The following is a 19,484-nucleotide window of genomic DNA, read 5'->3' as shown; positions in this document are numbered from 1 at the left end:
CTTTATTCACATTTAATTGATAACAATTTTAATACACTTTTTTGTTAATGCTCTTGTTTTTATTTTTCACAATTCTTAACAGAATTAAACAGAAAAGGATGATAATAGTGGATGTATTTGCGGTGTTGTCGAGTGTAACTTCAAATAATATAAATATTTTTATTTAAACTTAACCTCTAACTTGTCAAAGAATATGTCATAAAAGGAATAAAAATACTTCTGGAGGTTAATTTCCAAGTTGAAACAAACGCGGCTTATATTTGTAAATATTTCATTTAAAATCCAAGTTTGCCCTTTTCTTTGACTTATATTCATCATCTTTTTGATTCTATTATCAAAAATCCCATACAATTTCCAACTTAAAAAATTCCCATGTCTAAAAAAACTATAGCAGTCTTCTCAAAACAATCCGATGCCCTCATAAAAAAATTATCACAACTTATTCCTGCCCTCTCCTTCATACAGGTTCAACCCTCAGGTAAAGTCCCATTTTCTTCTATTGCCACTAAATGACTGTCACAACTTCTTGATCATTAAGATCCATCACCGTTGAAAGACACCGAGATTATCCTTGGAGACTATGACCTAATTGGACCTTACATTTATGATTTACCTAAAGTCAAGTGGTTCCAAGGAACTTGGGCTGGTTTAGATTCACTATGGCCCCACATTAAAGCTGATGATCCTCCAAAGTTTCCTATTACTAGAACTTCTGGGGACAACTTTGGCCAGCTCATGGGGGAATATGTTGTAGGGAATATTATATTTTGGGAACGAAATTACTTCCAGGTTGCTATATTTCTTTGTTTTAATAGGATTGCAAAGAATATTCCTTATTAGGTAAAACAGAACCAGGATATGAGGCTGTGGGATCCAGAAGCTTGTCCTCATGACCACAGAAACCTTCGAGAGTTAACAATAGGAATTTTAGGGGTTGGGGCTATTGGCAATATTAGTATGTCCTACTTAGTTTATGATATAAACTCTTTAATGTAATTGGTTAGTTGCTAAAACTTTAAAGAACTTCGGATCAACCATCTATGGGCTTGGAAAGAGGGAAATACTTTCACCTACAAATGAACATATTGATAAATATTTTACCCAGCAGAGCCTTCCAGAATTACTGGGCAATGTAGACTATATCGTTAATGTTCTGCCTAACACTTCTGAAACTCGAAACATTCTGGGAAAAGGAATGCTTAAAAATTGCAAAAGTAGGTGCCATAGCTACTTCCTTCTGATCTTAGATTTTGGATCAAAAGGCTATACAAATAACTTGAATTTCAAACCATATATTTTACTCTTAAATGATGCATTGAAAAAACAGCTTGGGCATCATTGAAAGGTTTTTCACAAATATTGAACTGAACAATTTTAGATGGAAGACACGTAGTTTTCATTAATATAGGCAGAGGAAGTGTTATTGAAGAATTTGAATTAGTAGAAGCTTTAAAGGCGCAATGGATATCTGGAGCGATTTTAGACGTATTTGAAATTGAACCCTTGCCAAAAACCAGCTATTTGTGGAATTTTTCTAATGTATGCCTTGAAATTAGTGTGTTTGAGTATTGACCAGATTATCTTTAGGTTTTTATCACGCCCCATATATCGGGCAACAGCAGAGCTCAAGATGTAGCTGAAAAATTTAAAATCAACTGGGAGCGATATCAACGAAATGAGCCTTTACACAATCAAGTCGATTTCAAGAAGGGGTACTAAAAAGGCAATGGATAGATATTTAAATCTTGATAATATGGCGAATATTCGTGGTTTGCTTCGATTAGTTCGCCTCGTATCAGGATTGATATAATTAAATTACCGCTGAATTTATAATACGTTTATTCTACATATACAACAACAAAAACAATAAAATACCTAAAAACTAAAAAGCCTTTGATACACATATAAACAAAAAAAATACTATAACAGTCTACCTTACTAATGTATGTGTAATAGATCGTTAATGTTTCGCTACGAGTGATCGTCGTTTAATTTGACCAGATGACCGTTCCTTTTGTACTCGAACCATACCAAAATCTTGGGGAACAAAACAAGAATGGATTCATCCACAACCATTCACTTAAAAATAGTTAAAATAATACGATTAATAAAATTTTTAAAACTTAACAGCGTAAAGAATACTTTAAACGGGGGAACTAACGTGCAGAGTCGAGCGTTCTTCCATTCCAAGGCATGTGATGATATGCATGCAGGAACCTCAGATGGAATTTACTCCTAAGTTTGATTGTTTGAGAGACGCTAAATCTTAGATTAATTTTTGTTCTAATCGTGTTTTTGATCTAAGGTTTTTAAGAACACATTGTTACCATAAGATTTTTTTTCTTTAGACTTATTGAGTCGTTGAATAGACACAGACTTGTTTGCAATTTTGACTCTAAGATCACAAATAAAGTCCAACAAGGAAAAGCCACCAACAAAAGTGGATTCTACATATATTTGGTTTAAATTTCAAAGCCTAATAACTAGAATACACACACGGCTAATCTGAAAGAGGAGAGAAAAATGTTGTCACAAGGGGTACACGACACAGGTAGTGGAGTTAAAAATGGGTAGCGATGACATATATGTACTATCGATCTACACATAAAAGTTCTCAGTAGTTAAATCGTCGGATCATAAATTATTATTGGGAACTTTTACCTGTAGACTTCTCTACTGATTAAATACATATTATACAATACGATTAATAAAACTTCGTTGTGTTTAACATCTCTGAAGGGTGACTCAAACATCCGTTTGGCACTCGACTATTGCCGCAAATTTGGGACCCGGTATGTACATAAAAATGTACACGAAAAGAAATAAAATACAAAGCTTTAATAGGACTAGAATCTAGTACTTGTCAGTTTGGAAAGTTCGTAATATGTAAGTTATTACTAGTTTTTGTCTAGATATGGGGGAAATTTTCAATAAACACTGGCAGTGAAGATCAATGTAATTTCAGACAGTCACTGCTTGTCAAGGAACACGATACATTAAAGGCTAAAGGGGAGGCAAGGATTTTTATAGAAAATCGTAGTGATGCTTCTGCGTCGATGGAGCTAAGTTAAGAACTCGTAAAGTCCGAAAATTGAAGTGCGATAACTTACAGTGCTCGGTCACTAACTGTCTGCTGAATGTGCTCCAAGGCATACGATGCAACAACACCAACTATCACCTTAGGATAGGGCAAGCATTAGAGTTGATTAAAAAATCACATCGACACCTAATACGACTACAACAGGCAAACATGAAAAGTGTATCGCGGACGCGACATGTAGCGCACTAACCTAGGAAATAAATTAATATTGAGACCAAATTTATTTAAAAAATAATACTGCTCTCAAGCGGCGCAGTCGCTTAATTGCTACATGCCCTTCTAAACATTTCTTCGGCGGCAGGAATGCACTCATCAATCAAAGTTCCCGTCAACTAGCCAACCACGGCTTGGGCCCTACAAACATCTTCCCTCAATTTGGTCTGACCAAGCACTATGTTGCGTCAAAAACTTAGTTCATGTCGGTGGCGAATCCGTAAACCTCGAGGACTCGAATTTCGAAATCTCCACTGGGGCACAGCGGAGGGTTGTTGAACGTGGCGCAATGGTCCGTTTTTCCGTAGCGGATATTCTCGTCCATCCAGATCGCCTGACCCTCGCTAATGCATTAAGAATCAATATTAAATTGTTACGAAAACTCTACATTTTCCGTACTTACCCGCCACCTATTGTTATCATCTTGCTGTCAGCCGCCATGAATAACTCGGCTCCGTGGGATACGTTCCGCTCCCCATCCACGCCTATCCAGGGGTATTTAGCCCTCTCTGGATAGAGCGAAAACAGGAAGGTTTCCCCGGTGCCGAAGTAGGCTTGACGATTGCCGCGGTCGTCTTTTTGGTTCCTCTCACACCATCGTGAAGAGCAATAAGCACCGAACACCTGAAAGGAAAAAAAATGTTGAAACTTAACTTTCGACTTCTCCGAACGTCGAACAGTTCCCCCAACCCGGCAACGCTGGACACCTTGGGAGATCACATGTCGTGCGACCTATGATCATCGGATTCGAAAAACAAAAGCACGTCGCGTTGTTGCCATTTTTGCGGAAATTTTCTATCTCACGCGAACATACGTAACCTACAGCGTGTCCCAAAAAAAGGCGACGCAGCTATCGTTGAGAATTCCCGCGCTGCTTTCCTTTTGAGCGATTTCTTCAAAATACGCGAGGTGGGGTGCTACGAGAATATCTTTGAGGGTATTGAAAATATACTGTCGGTCGATCGGCGTGAAAACCGTTGAAAAAACTCGCTTATGCAAATGACTTCAAGATCATTTCGCACATCGACACCGTCGAAAACCGTTTATCACTCTAATGTAAATCAGCCCGAGTCGGGGGTTACACCACCTACTCTAATTTAGACACATTACTTTTGCCGGCAATACTGGCAGTATTTCCCAACATTATTTGCGTATTACCACATATTTGCACGTCTTTCTTTACTTTGTATAAATATTATGCGAACTGTGTATCTATTTTTACAGGTGGTTTACCCCCGGGTCCGCGCTGCATGTAAGTAAATCAATCCTCTATTTGCCCACCCAAGATTATCATACATTTTCCGCAGTCTCCGAACTTCCCTCCCCGCTAACTCATTTCCTAATTTAACTCTCACCTCATTATTGCAAGTCTTGATCATCAGCAGCGTCGGCTCGTGCTGTTCCACCCGTACGTAAAACGTCGTCAACGAACACCCGTGTTCCTCAGTGGTGTAGAGCAAGATGGGCTGGTACATTGTAATCCGAACTGGCAGCCAGGACCAAAGAGTGAGAAGCTATGAAGATTTAATGCATTAGACATTTCGCCTTCGGCTGCAATACCAATGTATTAGTGGCAAGCTCTCAATAAACAGTGAAAATACATTGATATTATTTCTTCAACTAAGACTAAGTGTGGCAGAGATGGCAGTCCTAATGGAGGCATGTGTCACTGTACTTTGACTATTTTTCTAGCAAAAGAAGCACAATCACAACACAATACGTGGCGGCCTTCCTGCTCTACGATGAGCAATCAAATTAAATTGACCGACAGCGTTCGCCCTGACGGACAATAATAATAAAAACAATAAAAATTGTCTTGATTGTCTCCTTCCGGTGTGGTTGTTCACATACAGTGGCATATACCTACGCATGAGACATAAGGAAAATGCGGCTTTAACTGGAGTTATCATGCGAGGGCGCGGGCACAAACTAAACCATGCACGATGCTCAATGATCGCATGCCTCTGCCAACGTTGGAGCTGATGTAAATTAAGAAATGCGGCTATAAAAATGCCACTTAGCGATGGTTTATTGGATTTGTAGGATCCGAAATCCGAGTTGATTGCCAATTTTTATTGAGATTTTCTTGTGAAAATGACACCTCCGCTGGGAGTCGAGCAGCAAGTGATTTTTAAGCCGTCTCTAGAGCGCCCAGCAATTCGGTCAAGTAGTGACTCCACAGATAGTGAGCGGTGGCCAAATAGTGACGCATTGGTCATACGGTATTTTCAGATACCGAAACTGCGGTTTCGGCGAGCGCGGTGCACGCCACTGCGCCAACTAAAAAAAATCCAAAGTCACACATCTCGTTCGGGCTTTGGCCATGTTTGTTATTTCGGTTTGTTTATTTTCGTGGCGGATTTTTGGCACTCAACCCGGCGTATCCTGTCCAACAGATAAATGGAATCGAATCTGCACGATCCGGGGTCTTCGGCGAAGATTGACGTCACCAGTACGATGATACCCCAATCTAAACAATCATTCCCAACATTGACAAGTCGAATACCATCGCCAAGTAGGTTGGTATAAACACATTTGAGTGTCTGCATATGGTGGTGACTGAAGGCAATGTAAACTCACCGCCTTTGACCGCTACTTAAAACAACTCGGGCGAAATAATAAATAATATCATAGCAAAAATACCGTTTTGCGGGTCTTTTGGTGGAAATCTCGGTCTTGGAAAATTGGATGGGGAAACGGGAACCAGCGGGCCAGGTTCGGATGAGAGGAACTCTGGAAGAGGCCGACTAAATTAAAACATCTAGGGGTGCACACGTCTATATGTAGGTAAACCGACTCGCTTTGACGCATGTACATGTGAAGGACAGTGATGTGCTATTATAGCTGGTCTAAGACACAACACCAAGACTTACATCCTGCTGGTCGAGGATGCGCGAGTCGACGTTCTGGATGGGGTAGACGCCCATGGCGAGCGTGCGCGGCTCCGGCGAGTGCGCTCCCTGCGCACGGGCAGCAGGAAAAAGGCACACTGGGTTACGCGTAGCCACACCCACAAACAAAATCGGCATGCACACGTTAATTTCGCGAATTTGCAACATCAATCAAAACTCAAATCAAAGCGAATTGAACGGCAAAGCTCGTCCTGAGGGCAAAAGTTCGAAGTAGTTTCCCCGATTGAAAGGGAAAATTCGTTCCGGTGTTCCGCTGGGCGATTTAAGATTTCAAACAATACCCTTGCCATCTTATTAGGTCAATTCAAATAAATCAATGGACGACACTGGAAGAATGACCACTCGCGTATAAACGCGCCACCCTGTATATGTTTTCACATTTTTTTTAACGCCCAGTCTAATCAAAATCGAGCATATTTACAGTCAATGACAATCATCTCCGGAGATAATCGGGCAACGCCGGGCGACCTTCGACAAGGTACCTAGAGCACGAGAGCCGTGAAGTAGGAAATGCGGCAACATTAGGGCGAAGCAGTCCGCCATTTTGCACGCTTTGATCACATACCGTCCCGAAAATAAATTAAAATTTGGCTCAAATTCGATAAAGTAGAGGTCTTAATTTAAAGTAGTTTGGAATCGGCGATGTGTCTGTACAATTCCTCCTGAAATTAAAGAGCAGATTTTCGACGTGGGTATGCGCTGCTGAAACGACCGAGAGGAGGAACGCTGCGATTTGACATACCATCAAATTGTCGCAAAACTTCGCGGCAGAAATGAAAATCGCAGGCTACCGTTAACGCCACGACCTGGAGCTTTTGAACAGTGCCGAATTTTCCACAACATTACCTTAAAAATTAGAAATTCAGCCGGTAAATGCGCGCAATTGAGAAAACAAAAACCCAGTGGCGTATCGAATTTATTAGGTAAAAAAAGAGCCGAACGAACAATGTGACGTCCGCGAAGCCGCAATTGTGGTTGGGATTACACGTGGCAGTGCTGAATGACTGCGTTTTCCGAAACGTTGGTCGCGAAACGTGATATCAAGAACGATGTTATCAAACTAATTAATTTAGACGGGTCAACGAACCCCACGCAAAGCACCTTGAAATGGGGACAAGAAAATGACCGTAAAGGTGCACAATGGCGCACCGAAGTGACGGGGAAAAAGCCGAGAGACAAAAGATCAATTTTGGGGTGACAGCCGCGACATGAGGCGGCAACGCTGCGCGCTCCTTCCATTTCGAGACGTTGGCTGTCAAACGTGACAAGAGATGTCAAACTCTTTTTGAAGAGTGGCGGTCAGTCCCGCCGACGCGGCCCTCGATATTGCGTCGAATTATTTTGTATTTTATAAGAGAGAGACACGTCCATTAAGTGGTCGTTCAATTGAATCCATTGAAATAACCGTCTAGGTTCTTGGCTTGTACAACTTGGACGGAACCGGATTTTTTCCCGCTCGTCCGACGAACGAAAATTGTTATGAAATATTTCCCTCTTGACCGAACGCAACGCTCACTCTCTTGTCGTTATTGACCTCTGTTTCCCTACCAAACAACCATGGACCAAAGCAATCGATAGTCAACACCACCTGGCATGTTTTCCTCTCGATTGGGTTTAATTTAGCGGTCATTCATCATTATTGTCAGCCAGTTTCGCATGTCGGCCCGTTAATCGCCGCTAATAATAATGCCCAACTTTCGATCGCCGGCTTTAAATAAACAATCCCAAAGCCTCCATACACGTATTTCTGATCTAATCAGTCCGGCTGGCCCGTTTGATTGATGCTGCAAATCCCTCCCGGACTAATTGACGTTAATTCTTAAATTAAGCGAAAATCGGACACACGCAAGAACAGAAATGACAATGAGATGGACATTAGACGCTGTTAGTCTGGACCTTTCGGGTACATGCAAACAGGTTAAATATTACAGGCGTCGATGAAAGAGTGATGATGGCTGCCTTGACCTTAGTTTCCTCGCTACCATATAAAGGGGTTTGTCAGGTTGTTGCTACTCAAAAAGAGGAAGCTTAACTGGCAAACCAGAAGAGTCCTCAACTAAGATCAGTAGCGTATCAACTGAGTAAGAGGGGGGTTAGAATGAGACATAGAAACGAGACAAACGCAGATGCATCTCAAGTAGAAGTAAAACTAATACAATACCATGTCATTGTACACTTCTTCGGACATTTTCTGAAAAACCAATATAGACGTTTCAAAAAATATCGCAAATAACGGGACGTTTAATACGTTTCATTTGATCTCTCCACTCTCTATTACTTAATGTCATTGAAGGTGGGTCTAAAACAAGATTTTTAGTGCAAACAAAACGTCGTAAACTTGTTAATTTTTATACGGTGCCGTCACAAAGTACTAATTATAAGAAAAGTGTTAAATTGTTACGTAAACAATCAGCAACGCTATCACAGGTATGCACCAATACCGTGGGCCGACTGCGACGGGAATGTTAACAGAGTATATGTACAAAGGACATTCGAAAACCATTCACCATTGCACTCGTTGTTAGACAAAAAGCCAAGAAAAGTGGGCCGCAGTGTGCAAAAAAATGCCCGCAAAAATGTTTAAAAAAAAAAAAAAAAAAAATTTGTCTGGGACGTGGGATCAACTCTGATTACTGAGAAATTAGCGAAACAAAAACGAGGTGTAAATTAAAACGCACTCTCAAACTAAAGAAATCGAGACTTACAAATAAATTCGAAATACAGTGAAAAGTGCGAATGGCTTTCTTTAGTTTATCCTGCTGAAAGAAGCAAGTGATACTTAGACAGACAGCTTGAAGACAAGAAAACCTTCAGCACTACTTCAAGTCAGAAAAACCACACACTCGAGAGAAAAACCAACCATCAATCATTCTGCATGTATTAAACGCGAGTTCAAAAAAGTACTTCTCACCTCTCTTATGGTCAGTGTGTGAGAGACCATCTGAATGTTGTTCTGGCTCTGGCTATTGGGCAGATTCTCGCTCGATCTGGATCGCACGAGCTGTTTAGAGCCGTGCACCACTTGCCGGCTCTTCAGCAGCATCTCAGTCTTGATAAATACCCGCGAAATGTACGACGAGCTGAGCCCTCGTATCCCGAAGGCAACCTAAGGGGAAAATCCTTCCTCTCACAGCCCTGAGGGTTGATAACCGAAAATACCTTTAATACTTTTTGCGGTGTGACCGGCATCTCCCGGCAGAACTTGTTCAGGGCGAAATCCACGCCGTTCTTCTGGATCTCGGCCGCCCACTCGGACGAACTGGATGACGAGTTCTTGTGGAACAGCAGCAGGATGGCCATGGCGGTGCGATAGAGGACCTGGGAGGAAGCAAATGAGAAACTTACCCGCCGCTGTGTGGCATCCGGCCATTTATTCAATAAATTAATAGAAAGCGGAATCCTACTTAAAATAAAGTTCAGCGCGTATAAACAGGGGCCCCGCGTAAAAATAAACTGGACTGTTTACGTTTCTTGTGCCGAGAGGAAAAGTCGCGTGTGCTTACCTTGACTCCTTCGAGGAAGTAGCAGTCCATCACTCGCACCAGGTGCTGGAAGGGCAGACCCTGGAAAATCCACCAGATCCAGTCCATGTAGACGCGTTCCGCCCGACCCGCGCTACAGTGGCGTTGCAGGTGCACGGCTGCGCCTTTCTGGAACAAATCTTCGACGATTAAGTCCGGAACTAGACGCTATACAGGGTGATCCGTGATATGCGGCAGGGCATGTGCGCGGCCACGCGAACCGCAACGACGCTTTCTTGACAGAATGGTTAACGGGTACCTCGTATGCAGAGTTTTATGCATTTTCGTTCGTATTTTGGTCCCAAAGCGGGAACTATGCACACAGAGAAAGCATACTACTATAATCATTTTCCTCTTTGCCGAGAGCACGATACTGAGCGTCCCAGATAAATGCGAAGAATCAAAGGACACCGGGACTGCCTCTAGGCGAGGCATTCATTGGTCATTTTGAGACGAAACCAAAAATTGTGTTCCATCCGGAACATTCGCCACACCCTGTATACACCTTCGCACTCGCACATTTTGCTGGCCTAATTTAGAAGAAAACTGTTACATACTGGATTTTGTTGCAGTCATGGCAATAACAGCTTTTAACGTGTAAGGCGACGCCTCCCTATACACATAGGCTCATTATCCAATAATGGGGCCCACAAGCGTATTAAATAACTCTGTGCAAAAGTGGAGCAGAATTGTAATTAATAATTACCAGGCTAAAAAGAGTCAGTCCCCTGCCTTGAAACAGATATTCAGCTTTGGCTGCAAGCCACAGGTAGAATAATTGCAATTATCCGATCGCATTAAATGATGTGATTGAGAATTGCAGTTATCGCTCTATTACCGTACTAGGCACAATTCTGCAACGTTTTGCCTCGATCGCACGAACGATCCTGAATTTCCCGCACGTAAATGTTCCCCACATTGCATTGTTCTGCACAAGACCAGTAGCGTGCCAGTAATTAATATATTTGAGGGATGACGCGAGTTGGCTAATTAAATATCCACGTTACATCATGCAATGGAAACTCGCAACGATTCTTCCATAAATTTAGAGCCGGGTGGGAAAGCAATTTACTCAGTGCGAACCCCGTTCTCGCCACCACATCAACCAGACCATAATCTCACTGTGCACAAGCAACCTCTATGAAATAAACGGAATCATCCGTGAGGCAATTTAGACCTTGACAACTACACAGTGCCATAAGCCATCCCACGACTTCCTCTATCTTTTCTGGAAATATTTAACGTCGCCTTTAAAATGAAGACAAATGGGCTCGGCCACTGTCCATTAAAAGTCGGATTGAAACTTACCACGTGCTTCCTGCACACTTGCATCACAGTCTTCCAGGTGACCTCGTAGAGGAGCTTCGTTTGAGTTATGAAAGTCTTTTCTTTGCAGGAAACTAAGCTCGCCATGCAGTGGTAAGCTTCTTCTTCTGAAACAGAAACGATCCTAAATGTGAATATAGAAATAGTCATTAACGTTAAAAGGACAACGAGTTGACGAAGGCCGTTGGCGACCCACTTAGCGTTGGGGGTTGAGTTGTCCACAGATCGGGCGGGGCCCTCGATGGAACTTTCCACGAATGTGACGGTCGCCAGAGGGAATTCATTCGAAAGTCAAGTAAAAAATGTAAAGCGCGACTGCGAGATTTCGAAAAATTGAGGGGACCGGAGCGACTGGTTGAAAGCGGCAGTTTTTGGAGGACGTTTACGGGCCGGCGCCCGCTAAGCAGCCCTACCAGCGGCCGTTAACGGGGGTTTTTTACTTGAGGCTCCATTAAAAGTGCACTACAGTATTGTCTAGCGAAAACCGAATTTTGGGCTTGAAATCCGGATCTAGTCCTCCTCCTTTATTATGGCCAGACTCTTTGACGTCACGCGCGGACAGAATATGTGGAGGAATGGAGGAATCGGGGATAATGAGGTTGGTTTAAGTCGAGACCGAGTTGAACATTGAGTTTGCTACTTTTATTGAACCTGCTAAATCAGGGCTGTCGGTTGGAATATTTTGAGGAGCATCTATTTCGGGTGCGCCCCATGCAAAGTTGGGCAGGCATTGACGAGGGATTTTGTTAACACAAAATTGAGCTGTAAGACTCTTGGGAGATTAATGTAAAAAAGTCGGGACGTGCTGATGGCGTTTACGTGGCTGGATGTCCCTGGTGCGTTTTGGTCGACACCGAGACCGGTCTGGGGAGAAGGCTCGAGTCGTTTGATTTGTTCAAAATAGCCGGAATCGGGTTCTAAAATTATTTATCGTTTCCTCTCTCGAGATTCTCTTAAGAAATCTGTGGCAAATGCCCCAGAAGTTCTCAAGCTCTCGCAGAAAAATTTTGAAGCAATTTCTAGAGAGCAAGTCGCGAAAAATGGGTTTCCTTTAAGCCTATAGGTGGGACAAGAGGCCTCGCCCCCGTCTCCATATTCGCAGGGTGTAACATATTATCGCGGATTAAAATTAGTTTTAAAAAAAAGTCTAGATTGTTCAGGTCGGGGAAGCTAGGAGGCCACGACTGAGGCCCCCCTCGACTCACCCAGCGGTTCTCGAAAGGCTGATTCAGGAACCCCCTCACCTCCATACCGAAATGGGCTGGCTGGCGCACCGGCATGCGCACCAAGCGTGTTTCCAAAAAATAAATGAAGGTGAAAGTTTGCCACCCTCTATATCGAAAATGGCGTGCCGTCGACCGTAGCCCTATCAGCACATTTTTTCAAGCTACTTTGCAGAGCTCCCTGAAATGTCTCTGTGATGACGTGTCACACCCTGTGTAGACACAAACAAAAACCGTAATAAGTTTTGATGGAGAGTTCCGCCTATTCCGGCGTGCTTGGATGGTCAAGTTCAACAGAGACGCGAAGAATATTCGCCTAAAAGCGTTGGAATGTCCCTCGGGTTCCTGCGAACCCCGGTGGCAACGGCCTGTTGCTCAGTGTGCGGCCCAGCAAATTCTCTAACCGAACACTACAAAGAAATCCTATGTGCTCGAAAACAATAAATCCCGGAAAAAACCGACTCAATCGGAATTGTTTATCGAAAATTATTATCAATGTCAAAGACCAGTGTACGTTGTTAATGACTGCTGTGCGAGCAGAATATTTACAAACAATATCGACTAGTTGTTTGTTTAACGCGCCCCTTAACAAAGTATGAATATCACTTTACCGGCCGAAGAGACATTCAAATAACGGGCAGAAAAGCGTGGAAAAAACCGCGATTCCAGATAATTTCTCTGGAGAAATTTGTCTCTCTCAAGTGTCCCGTAAAATTGCGTGGACACTCTTTGGATCGTTTCCTCAGAAAGAATGTCTGGCATTGGGACAAAATTGCCTCTCTGATTACCGCGAATTTGCCAGGTGACAAATTGGAAATAATTATAAATTTTCCTCGAAGCAATGTGTTGTATTCGGAATCCGGTCAGTATTTTTAGACCTATTGAGTTGTCCACAAAGTCATCGCGTACTTCAGAATGTAAATATGAAAGGCATTTTTCTATTGCTCACTTCGTTCAACGGCGCTCCGCCATCTTTGCGGCAATTTCGTTACGCCGCTGCTCGTGGAAATTGGATTATTTTTCGTCAAAAAGCCGATCCAAGTACCACTTTGGCACCTTCATCGATCGCGCACGTTCCTCCGTTAGGGACATTTTGCCGCTATCGAAATGGGCGATAATCCAATGGTGTTAGGTCTGCGGAATGGGACGGCCACGACAAGAGGCCCCATCCAAGTTGTGGCAATTTTGACGGGCATGAGTTACCAATCCTGGGGGTTCTTTGTCGAACCAATTGTTCGGTCGCTTGGGGGAAATTTAAGACACGTCACACCTCGGCAATCCCGCCAGACGGACGACTTTGGTAAACTTCCACCTTTCTGGTATTTTGGGCTGGCGTGGTCCAAGACCTTCTTTTGCGTGCGACATTGTTGTAAACCACCCATCCTTCGTCACCTGTTGTCACACCCCTCAAAACGCGGTTAAAGCTTCTCGGTTAGAGAGTACCTTGAATTCATGCGGTGCCCACGGGTCAAGTTTATTACCGTGTCCAGTTTGTTTCAAACTGCGTCCAACCAGTGTTAACATTGCCACAAGGTGACCACCACGCACATCACACAAATGTTTATTGCTCTGTGTTGCGTTTTCTGCTCTGCAGAAGTAGTGGAACGCCCCTCGTCGAAAGTTTTCATTATCGTTTTCCACTTTCGGATCGGTGGGAAATGAGCAAATTCAAACGAAATCTATCGGTTTTGCCCTTCAAGGCAGCCTTGAACGGTCACCTGTCAAATAACACGACAAATTGGCAGATCCGAGTGAAGTTGGCAACAATTTTTAAGACGACCAATGGGAAAATTCGCGATGGCTCCATGGACAAGCGAAATGTCAAAATGACGCATTGCCACGAGTTTGCGCGACCAATGGAATGAAGTTTAGGCGTCATCGTCGAAAACTGAATTTTTCTACGTAGATGGGAAGTACTGCCAAGAATCCCACTAGTTCGGTTCGCAATCGAAACTGAAATTCCGGGAGGAAAATGCCGGCTTGGCCTCTTAAATTCAGGTGGTCTCTAAGGATTAAAAGTGGTTTAACGACCTGACCAATTAATGCGAATGTGACTCCTTGTTAAGCAATTAATCAAGTGTTGCCTTTTTCAGGCAGTTTTGTCCACCTTAATTGCGCCGGCCCACTGGCGATGACTGGATCATAAAATTCAGTTTCAATTTCATCTCGAAAACGACACCTCCAATTAAAAATAACTAGATAAGTTTAATAGCGGGCCAATTAAATTCTACACTGCCTTTTATCGAGGGGAATTTGTTTCAATTGGAGGTGAACCGCAGCCGGGGAGATGAGGTAAACACTCCCGGCTTCTTAAAAAAAAAATCATCTCCGTTTACATTGTAAATTTTCGTGTAAAACACTCCAAAGAATACGCGGATAAATATTTAGGTAGCGGAGATTTCTCAACGGTCGAATGTCAGTTTTAATTGACTTTATCCAAACAAATATGAAACAGTTCGTAAATTGGGCCGCTGACACCCGGCCACGGAGTCCGCCCAAACGGTCCAGGATCACTATTTTTAGGCGGAAGCGGGGTGTCTGGTGGCGGAGGGCCCTCCTCCGAAACGGCGGTCTTAACGCATCGAACGAAATTTATTTTTCCAATACAATTTAACGATCTACAAATAACCGCAAAAAGCGTAAACAAACAAGATCGGCACCGCTATCCAGATTATTTGTCCACGATCCAAATAAAAATCGACAACAAGGCGTATACTTAAACTTAGTCACCATTGGCCGAAAAATGCATGACCAGAACATAATGTCAGTCGGACTCTCTCAAATAATAAAAGTTTTCGAGATAATACACTTTACATCGTCTAAAATTAACACAGTCGTCAGCTGATCTTACAGCGAGCCACCGCTAGAACACACTTTAGGTAGATGATCTAAGAATAGCTTTATTTTGGCAAACACGAATATTTTGACCCCTCGATTTTCTTCTTAAATAAAATTTGTTTATGTTCTGCTACGAAATTGTTGTAATTCCTGTTTGGCGACAGGGACAATTTCAACGTAAATCTGTATTTAAAGGAACCCCAGATGTACCGGCGCACGTGGCAAACTTAAACCAACAATCTCCCGCTCGCACCTCCCGTTTTCACTTCCCCGTGAATTAGAAGTTTCATTGAGAAATTTCGTACATCTAGTCCGAATTGAGTGACAATCTTGACCTGGTGAACTTTTGACATTCACCATACGAAGAAAATAAATACCAAAACGCAAAAAAGGTTATAATGATGACGGCGGTGACACGTGCGACATGATGGACCCAAAAGATTGACGAAGTTTCCCGAACTACGCCGAACTTGACCGAAAAGCTAACGATCTCCTGACATTTAATTCGATTTAATTTGAATTTAGTGTTAGTTGTGAAGCACAACTAAACCCGTAAATAAGTTCGGTTTTCATTTTAATCCGATGGCAATGCAGACTCGTTATTTTTCCATTTTTACTGCATTCAAAGTAGTGAAATGCCGGCAACGGTTCGCTAAATCCACTTCCCCGAGAACTTAGCTCAGTTCCCTTAGTGGGAACCAATTTGTCAACATTAGCGTCCATGTCACTACCAATTCTCCTGGGCGCTGACAATGTCCACCGTTTCTAATAACGAGTTCGGTGATACTTTTCCTGCTCTCTCGCGGCATTCAGTAACGCACGAGATTGACGCAGACAGCTTATGTCACACTGACATAAGCTCTCTGCAACACGTCACCATGCGTGACAACGGTGTGACATAAGCTGTCAACAGTATAAAAACATGTTCGCCTGCAGCAGACAGGCACGTAGTCATACTTCCGCGATGAAGCGTTTAAAATAAGATCAACCTTACGTCCTGCCGATCTGACACCGGTTGCTGGGACAATCTGTATACGTTGCCATGGAAATTAAATTGGCCGCTTGGCAAGGTAACTGGGACGTACTTAGTCGAGCCCTGAATCACTGGGACTGTAAAATCGTGCGGTCTGATGCACATTCCATTCCAAAGCGGCCACTTGTTAAAGAAGTTACTCTTAAAATAATATTTAAAGTTCAGCGGCAAAAAGCTTTAGAATTTCAATTGGGCATATCGCTGCAGATTGCGCATAATTCTTCAAACTCGAGTGATTTTCCTCGTAAAAGCCATCCATGAAGTGGTCCGCTTATGAGTTGGGCTAACACTTTCCTGCGTTAAAAATAACTTTTTGCGCTGGCCAAAAATAGCCGGCCCATCTGCATTTTTTAATCTTTATATTATAAACATGGACTTTTTCGAACTAAAATCCGCTCATTGAATCGGTTTTCAACTCGGTTCCGATTTTTTAAAATCGGTACTTACCAGTCACATAATGCAGCAGTAAAGCGCAGATGGGATAAATCGCCGGGCTGTACACAATATCCGGACATGCGTAACCGAGCACGCTCACTACGCGGTCTGCGCACGCACGTCCCGACCGCGTCAAGTGATAGGCCTGGCACCTAGAGGGTTCCACGAACGTTGGCAAGCCCACCGGCCGATCGGGCAAATCCGTGGACCCGAACACCTGCACCACCATGTCCCAATAAAAACCATCGCCTGACACACCTCCAGCTTTGGCATGTTGCGTGCAGAGCAAAGGCCACAACTCCCTGCAATTGCACCCTTAATTACCAACAAACCTTTAGACATACCGAACAAAACCTACTTTCTGATCGAATGATTGGCAGGCCACGCATTCGCCCTTAATAGTTGTTTCACCTCCTGCACCTTTCCACCCTGCAGTAAGCTGCGCACGTCGGACACGGTGCGCAAGGGGCGTGCCGTGGGGCTGGGCGGGACGCTAACCACGCCCGCGACATCCACCAATGACGTGAAAGGGGGCGGGGTTGCGGCTGCGCCATTTGGTGAACCAGGCGGGCCTGAGGAGGTGGTAGTAGAGGCGGGACAGGCCGTCCCTTCGGCGATGAGCATGGAGGCGGCGGGCGCAGCCTGCGAGGACGCCGATTGCCCTATGTTAAGTCTTGAAACATCATGAAACCACCTGCAAATAATGAGAAATTGATTTTAAAAAATAGTATCAGAATTAAGATGTATAAGGCAGCTCAATACTTCTAAGGTGCAAAGACACATTTCCAGTAAAATTGGAGTTTTTCTCTCAGTACCCATACTTGAGTTTGACTTGAAGCTTTCTTGGCCTAATTATAGTATAATTCTCCCATATTAGAAAGTGGGCATTCTGGTACATTGAACAAACAAAGGTAGGAAGACGAACAGAATTTAGTTTCTATGTTTTTTCAAGTGCAAATACCTTGAGAAATCTATAAAGGGGCATCCTGATTACTATAAGACTAACATGGCAACTGTTAATTTTCCACAAAGGAAATTGTATTATATGTATAAGTTTTATACTCATGAGGAATCATCATTACTTAAAGTAATAGATTGTACGAGCACTCTCTGTATATTTTTTTCTTCCTCAAAAACTTATGATACATACACCATTAAATGAAAATGCCTAATTCATAGAAGTGAGGTTTACAAAACCAATGGATCCTGGATGTTATCAAAAGAGTCAAAAAATATCTTGCTACTGATTCAAAATTACCAAACATTCTACTGCCTACCTTTTACTCTCTAAGATATATCAAACCACTTTTTTTTACTAAAAATGCCAAATAAGTTAGGTTAGCAATTTGACAAATATCTATATGTCAATTGGATATTTGTCAAATTCTTAACTTCATTTACTTGTCAAAGTCTCCACAGTCACTTGATTTGTATAAAGTTCCACAAAAGGGAAATTTTGGAACTGTTGGTCATATAGGAATTTCACTCCTTGCAATATTTGCTTCTTACAAAGCACCTACTTGCACCTCCCAAACCAAATGCATTTTTCATTTCAATTATGCATACTTGGATAATAAAATCCCAAAGAGACTCACTAGGAAACTCATCCTCATATGCCAACCTCAATATAGTTTATGAAAAAAATCATTTTTATATTGAATACTATAGTACATAGTAGGATATTGAATTAGGTAGATAAGGCTGCCAATTAAACAGATTATCACTGGTGATAAAGATACTAACCATCAGTTTACCCCATAGATTTCTGGACTGTGGCTTGAATATTTAGATCAAGATCTGGACACTTTTTAGAATCATGACAGGCATAATAACATAGTAATTGTTGTTTGTACTGGCTATAAGCAAATCATTGTCAAACACAGCTCAGCAAGAAGTTTTTTTATGAGATTTAGGTGCTGTCGATATAGATCTACTCTCCCTGCTATTCCCTCTATTCCCTCTAGTACATAAAAATCTCTCTAGAAGTTCTTTCTTCTTAAAATCACAGGGCATTGTGACTGAGGATATATTACGAAGAATTATACCAATGTTTAGGCAAAGTATAAGATTAAAGGAGCTCTGGATCAAATGTTGGCAAATACTGAATATCTTCATGTGATTCAGACGAAAATTTTAATTATTGAGGGTTCCTCACACCCATCTGGGTAAGTACACACTTGATTCTTATAATATCTTGCCTATAGGAAGTACTTATCCAAGATAAGGTTTGTTTTTAGGCCTGAAAACTTACACTTCTTGACTGGCTTAATCGTGGCTGGAATTGAGCTCCTGGCGTTGAAAAGTCATGAGATCGGGCCCCCGTCGAATCGATATCGTCCTTATTTACGTTTTTTCCACGAAGCACCTCCACTTTTCCGCACGGTTTGATCGCGGGGTCCCGAAGGTAAACAACTCGATTTGGGTCAATTTCCTGGACGTTCGAATGTGATACGTCACACTTCCAATAGCCCTTTAGGAAGCCCCGAGGCTCCACTGCCGCTCTACACGGTGGACTAGAAACGAGACAAATACGGACGGGCATTCACGTATCCATGGATCCCGATCTTTGATGCGCGATTAAAGCCACTCCCATTTGAGTTCCTTCGTCTCACGCGGACTGATGTAGACTAGCAGATTTGTCTCTTGAAATTCTGAGGACACCGTCTATGTTATTATTGACAGGCCAAACATGCACGTGACGAGAGATTTTGTAGAGTTACTTCGACCTTTTTGAACGAACAGCACTTGCACATTGCAAAACGATTCACATTCTATAAAATTTTCAAGCTGCTGTCAATATAAAATTGTTTTCGAATCAGCTGATGGTGCTCGTGCTTAGGCACCACACAATACAACACATAAGATTCTAAGAGAATTCATTTG

The 19,484-nt window shown here is 42.6% G+C and overlaps 2 protein-coding genes and 1 long non-coding RNA gene across 14 annotated transcripts; 2 read left to right on the top strand and 1 right to left on the bottom strand.

The window, feature by feature from the left end:
* The first annotated feature begins 203 nt into the window (after window positions 1-203).
* Window positions 204-2,814, top strand: LOC136342128 (glyoxylate/hydroxypyruvate reductase A-like). Its single transcript, XM_066287649.1, has 6 exons — window positions 204-478; window positions 539-789; window positions 841-955; window positions 1,005-1,214; window positions 1,379-1,539; window positions 1,588-2,814. Exons 1-6 carry the CDS (start codon window positions 373-375, stop codon window positions 1,717-1,719), a joined length of 975 nt encoding a protein of 324 aa, XP_066143746.1. The 5' UTR covers window positions 204-372; the 3' UTR covers window positions 1,720-2,814.
* sky (GTPase-activating protein skywalker) lies at window positions 1,823-19,372 on the bottom strand. Of its 12 annotated transcripts, none has more exons than XM_066287635.1 (13): window positions 18,853-19,372; window positions 16,960-17,295; window positions 16,614-16,903; window positions 11,055-11,179; window positions 9,729-9,875; window positions 9,394-9,543; window positions 9,137-9,331; window positions 8,931-8,984; window positions 8,387-8,416; window positions 6,187-6,273; window positions 4,669-4,827; window positions 3,717-3,937; window positions 1,823-3,657 (listed from the first exon to the last, which is right to left on the bottom strand). In XM_066287635.1, exons 2-13 carry the CDS (start codon window positions 17,223-17,225, stop codon window positions 3,510-3,512), a joined length of 1,872 nt encoding a protein of 623 aa, XP_066143732.1. In that variant the 5' UTR covers window positions 17,226-17,295; window positions 18,853-19,372; the 3' UTR covers window positions 1,823-3,509. The 12 variants fall into 12 exon arrangements, with proteins under 12 accessions (XP_066143732.1, XP_066143731.1, XP_066143729.1 ...); XM_066287634.1 differs by having other exon boundaries at window positions 9,385-9,543; window positions 11,055-11,176; XM_066287632.1 differs by having other exon boundaries at window positions 9,385-9,543; window positions 18,853-19,371.
* LOC136342129 (uncharacterized) lies at window positions 4,353-4,915 on the top strand. The gene is made up of 2 exons (XR_010732600.1): window positions 4,353-4,565; window positions 4,621-4,915. It is a non-coding gene; the product is annotated as an uncharacterized lncRNA (long non-coding RNA).
* Window positions 19,373-19,484: the final 112 nt, after the last annotated feature.

The sequence above is a fragment of the Euwallacea fornicatus genome, chromosome 11, assembly GCF_040115645.1.
Source record: "Euwallacea fornicatus isolate EFF26 chromosome 11, ASM4011564v1, whole genome shotgun sequence".
In the NCBI taxonomy this organism is placed as follows: Eukaryota; Metazoa; Arthropoda; class Insecta; order Coleoptera; family Curculionidae; genus Euwallacea; species Euwallacea fornicatus.
This window is presented reverse-complemented; position numbering and strand designations above follow the sequence as displayed.

Excerpts from the sequence above, each read along its gene's own strand:
- sky (XM_066287632.1), bottom strand. The coding sequence starts at position 17,225 with ATGCTCATCGCCGAAGGGACGGCCTGTCCCGCCTCTACTACCACCTCC. Across the intron at positions 16,904-16,959 it reads GCCAATCATTCGATCAGAAA|GGAGTTGTGGCCTTTGCTCT; the intron begins GTAGGTTTTGTT and ends GTGCAATTGCAG. Across the intron at positions 9,876-11,054 it reads AAGTGTGCAGGAAGCACGTG|AAAGGCGCAGCCGTGCACCT; the intron begins GTAAGTTTCAAT and ends GATTTGTTCCAG.
- LOC136342128 (XM_066287649.1), top strand. The coding sequence starts at position 373 with ATGTCTAAAAAAACTATAGCAGTCTTCTCAAAACAATCCGATGCCCTC. Across the intron at positions 479-538 it reads CATACAGGTTCAACCCTCAG|ATCCATCACCGTTGAAAGAC; the intron begins GTAAAGTCCCAT and ends TTGATCATTAAG. Across the intron at positions 1,215-1,378 it reads AATGCTTAAAAATTGCAAAA|ATGGAAGACACGTAGTTTTC; the intron begins GTAGGTGCCATA and ends GAACAATTTTAG.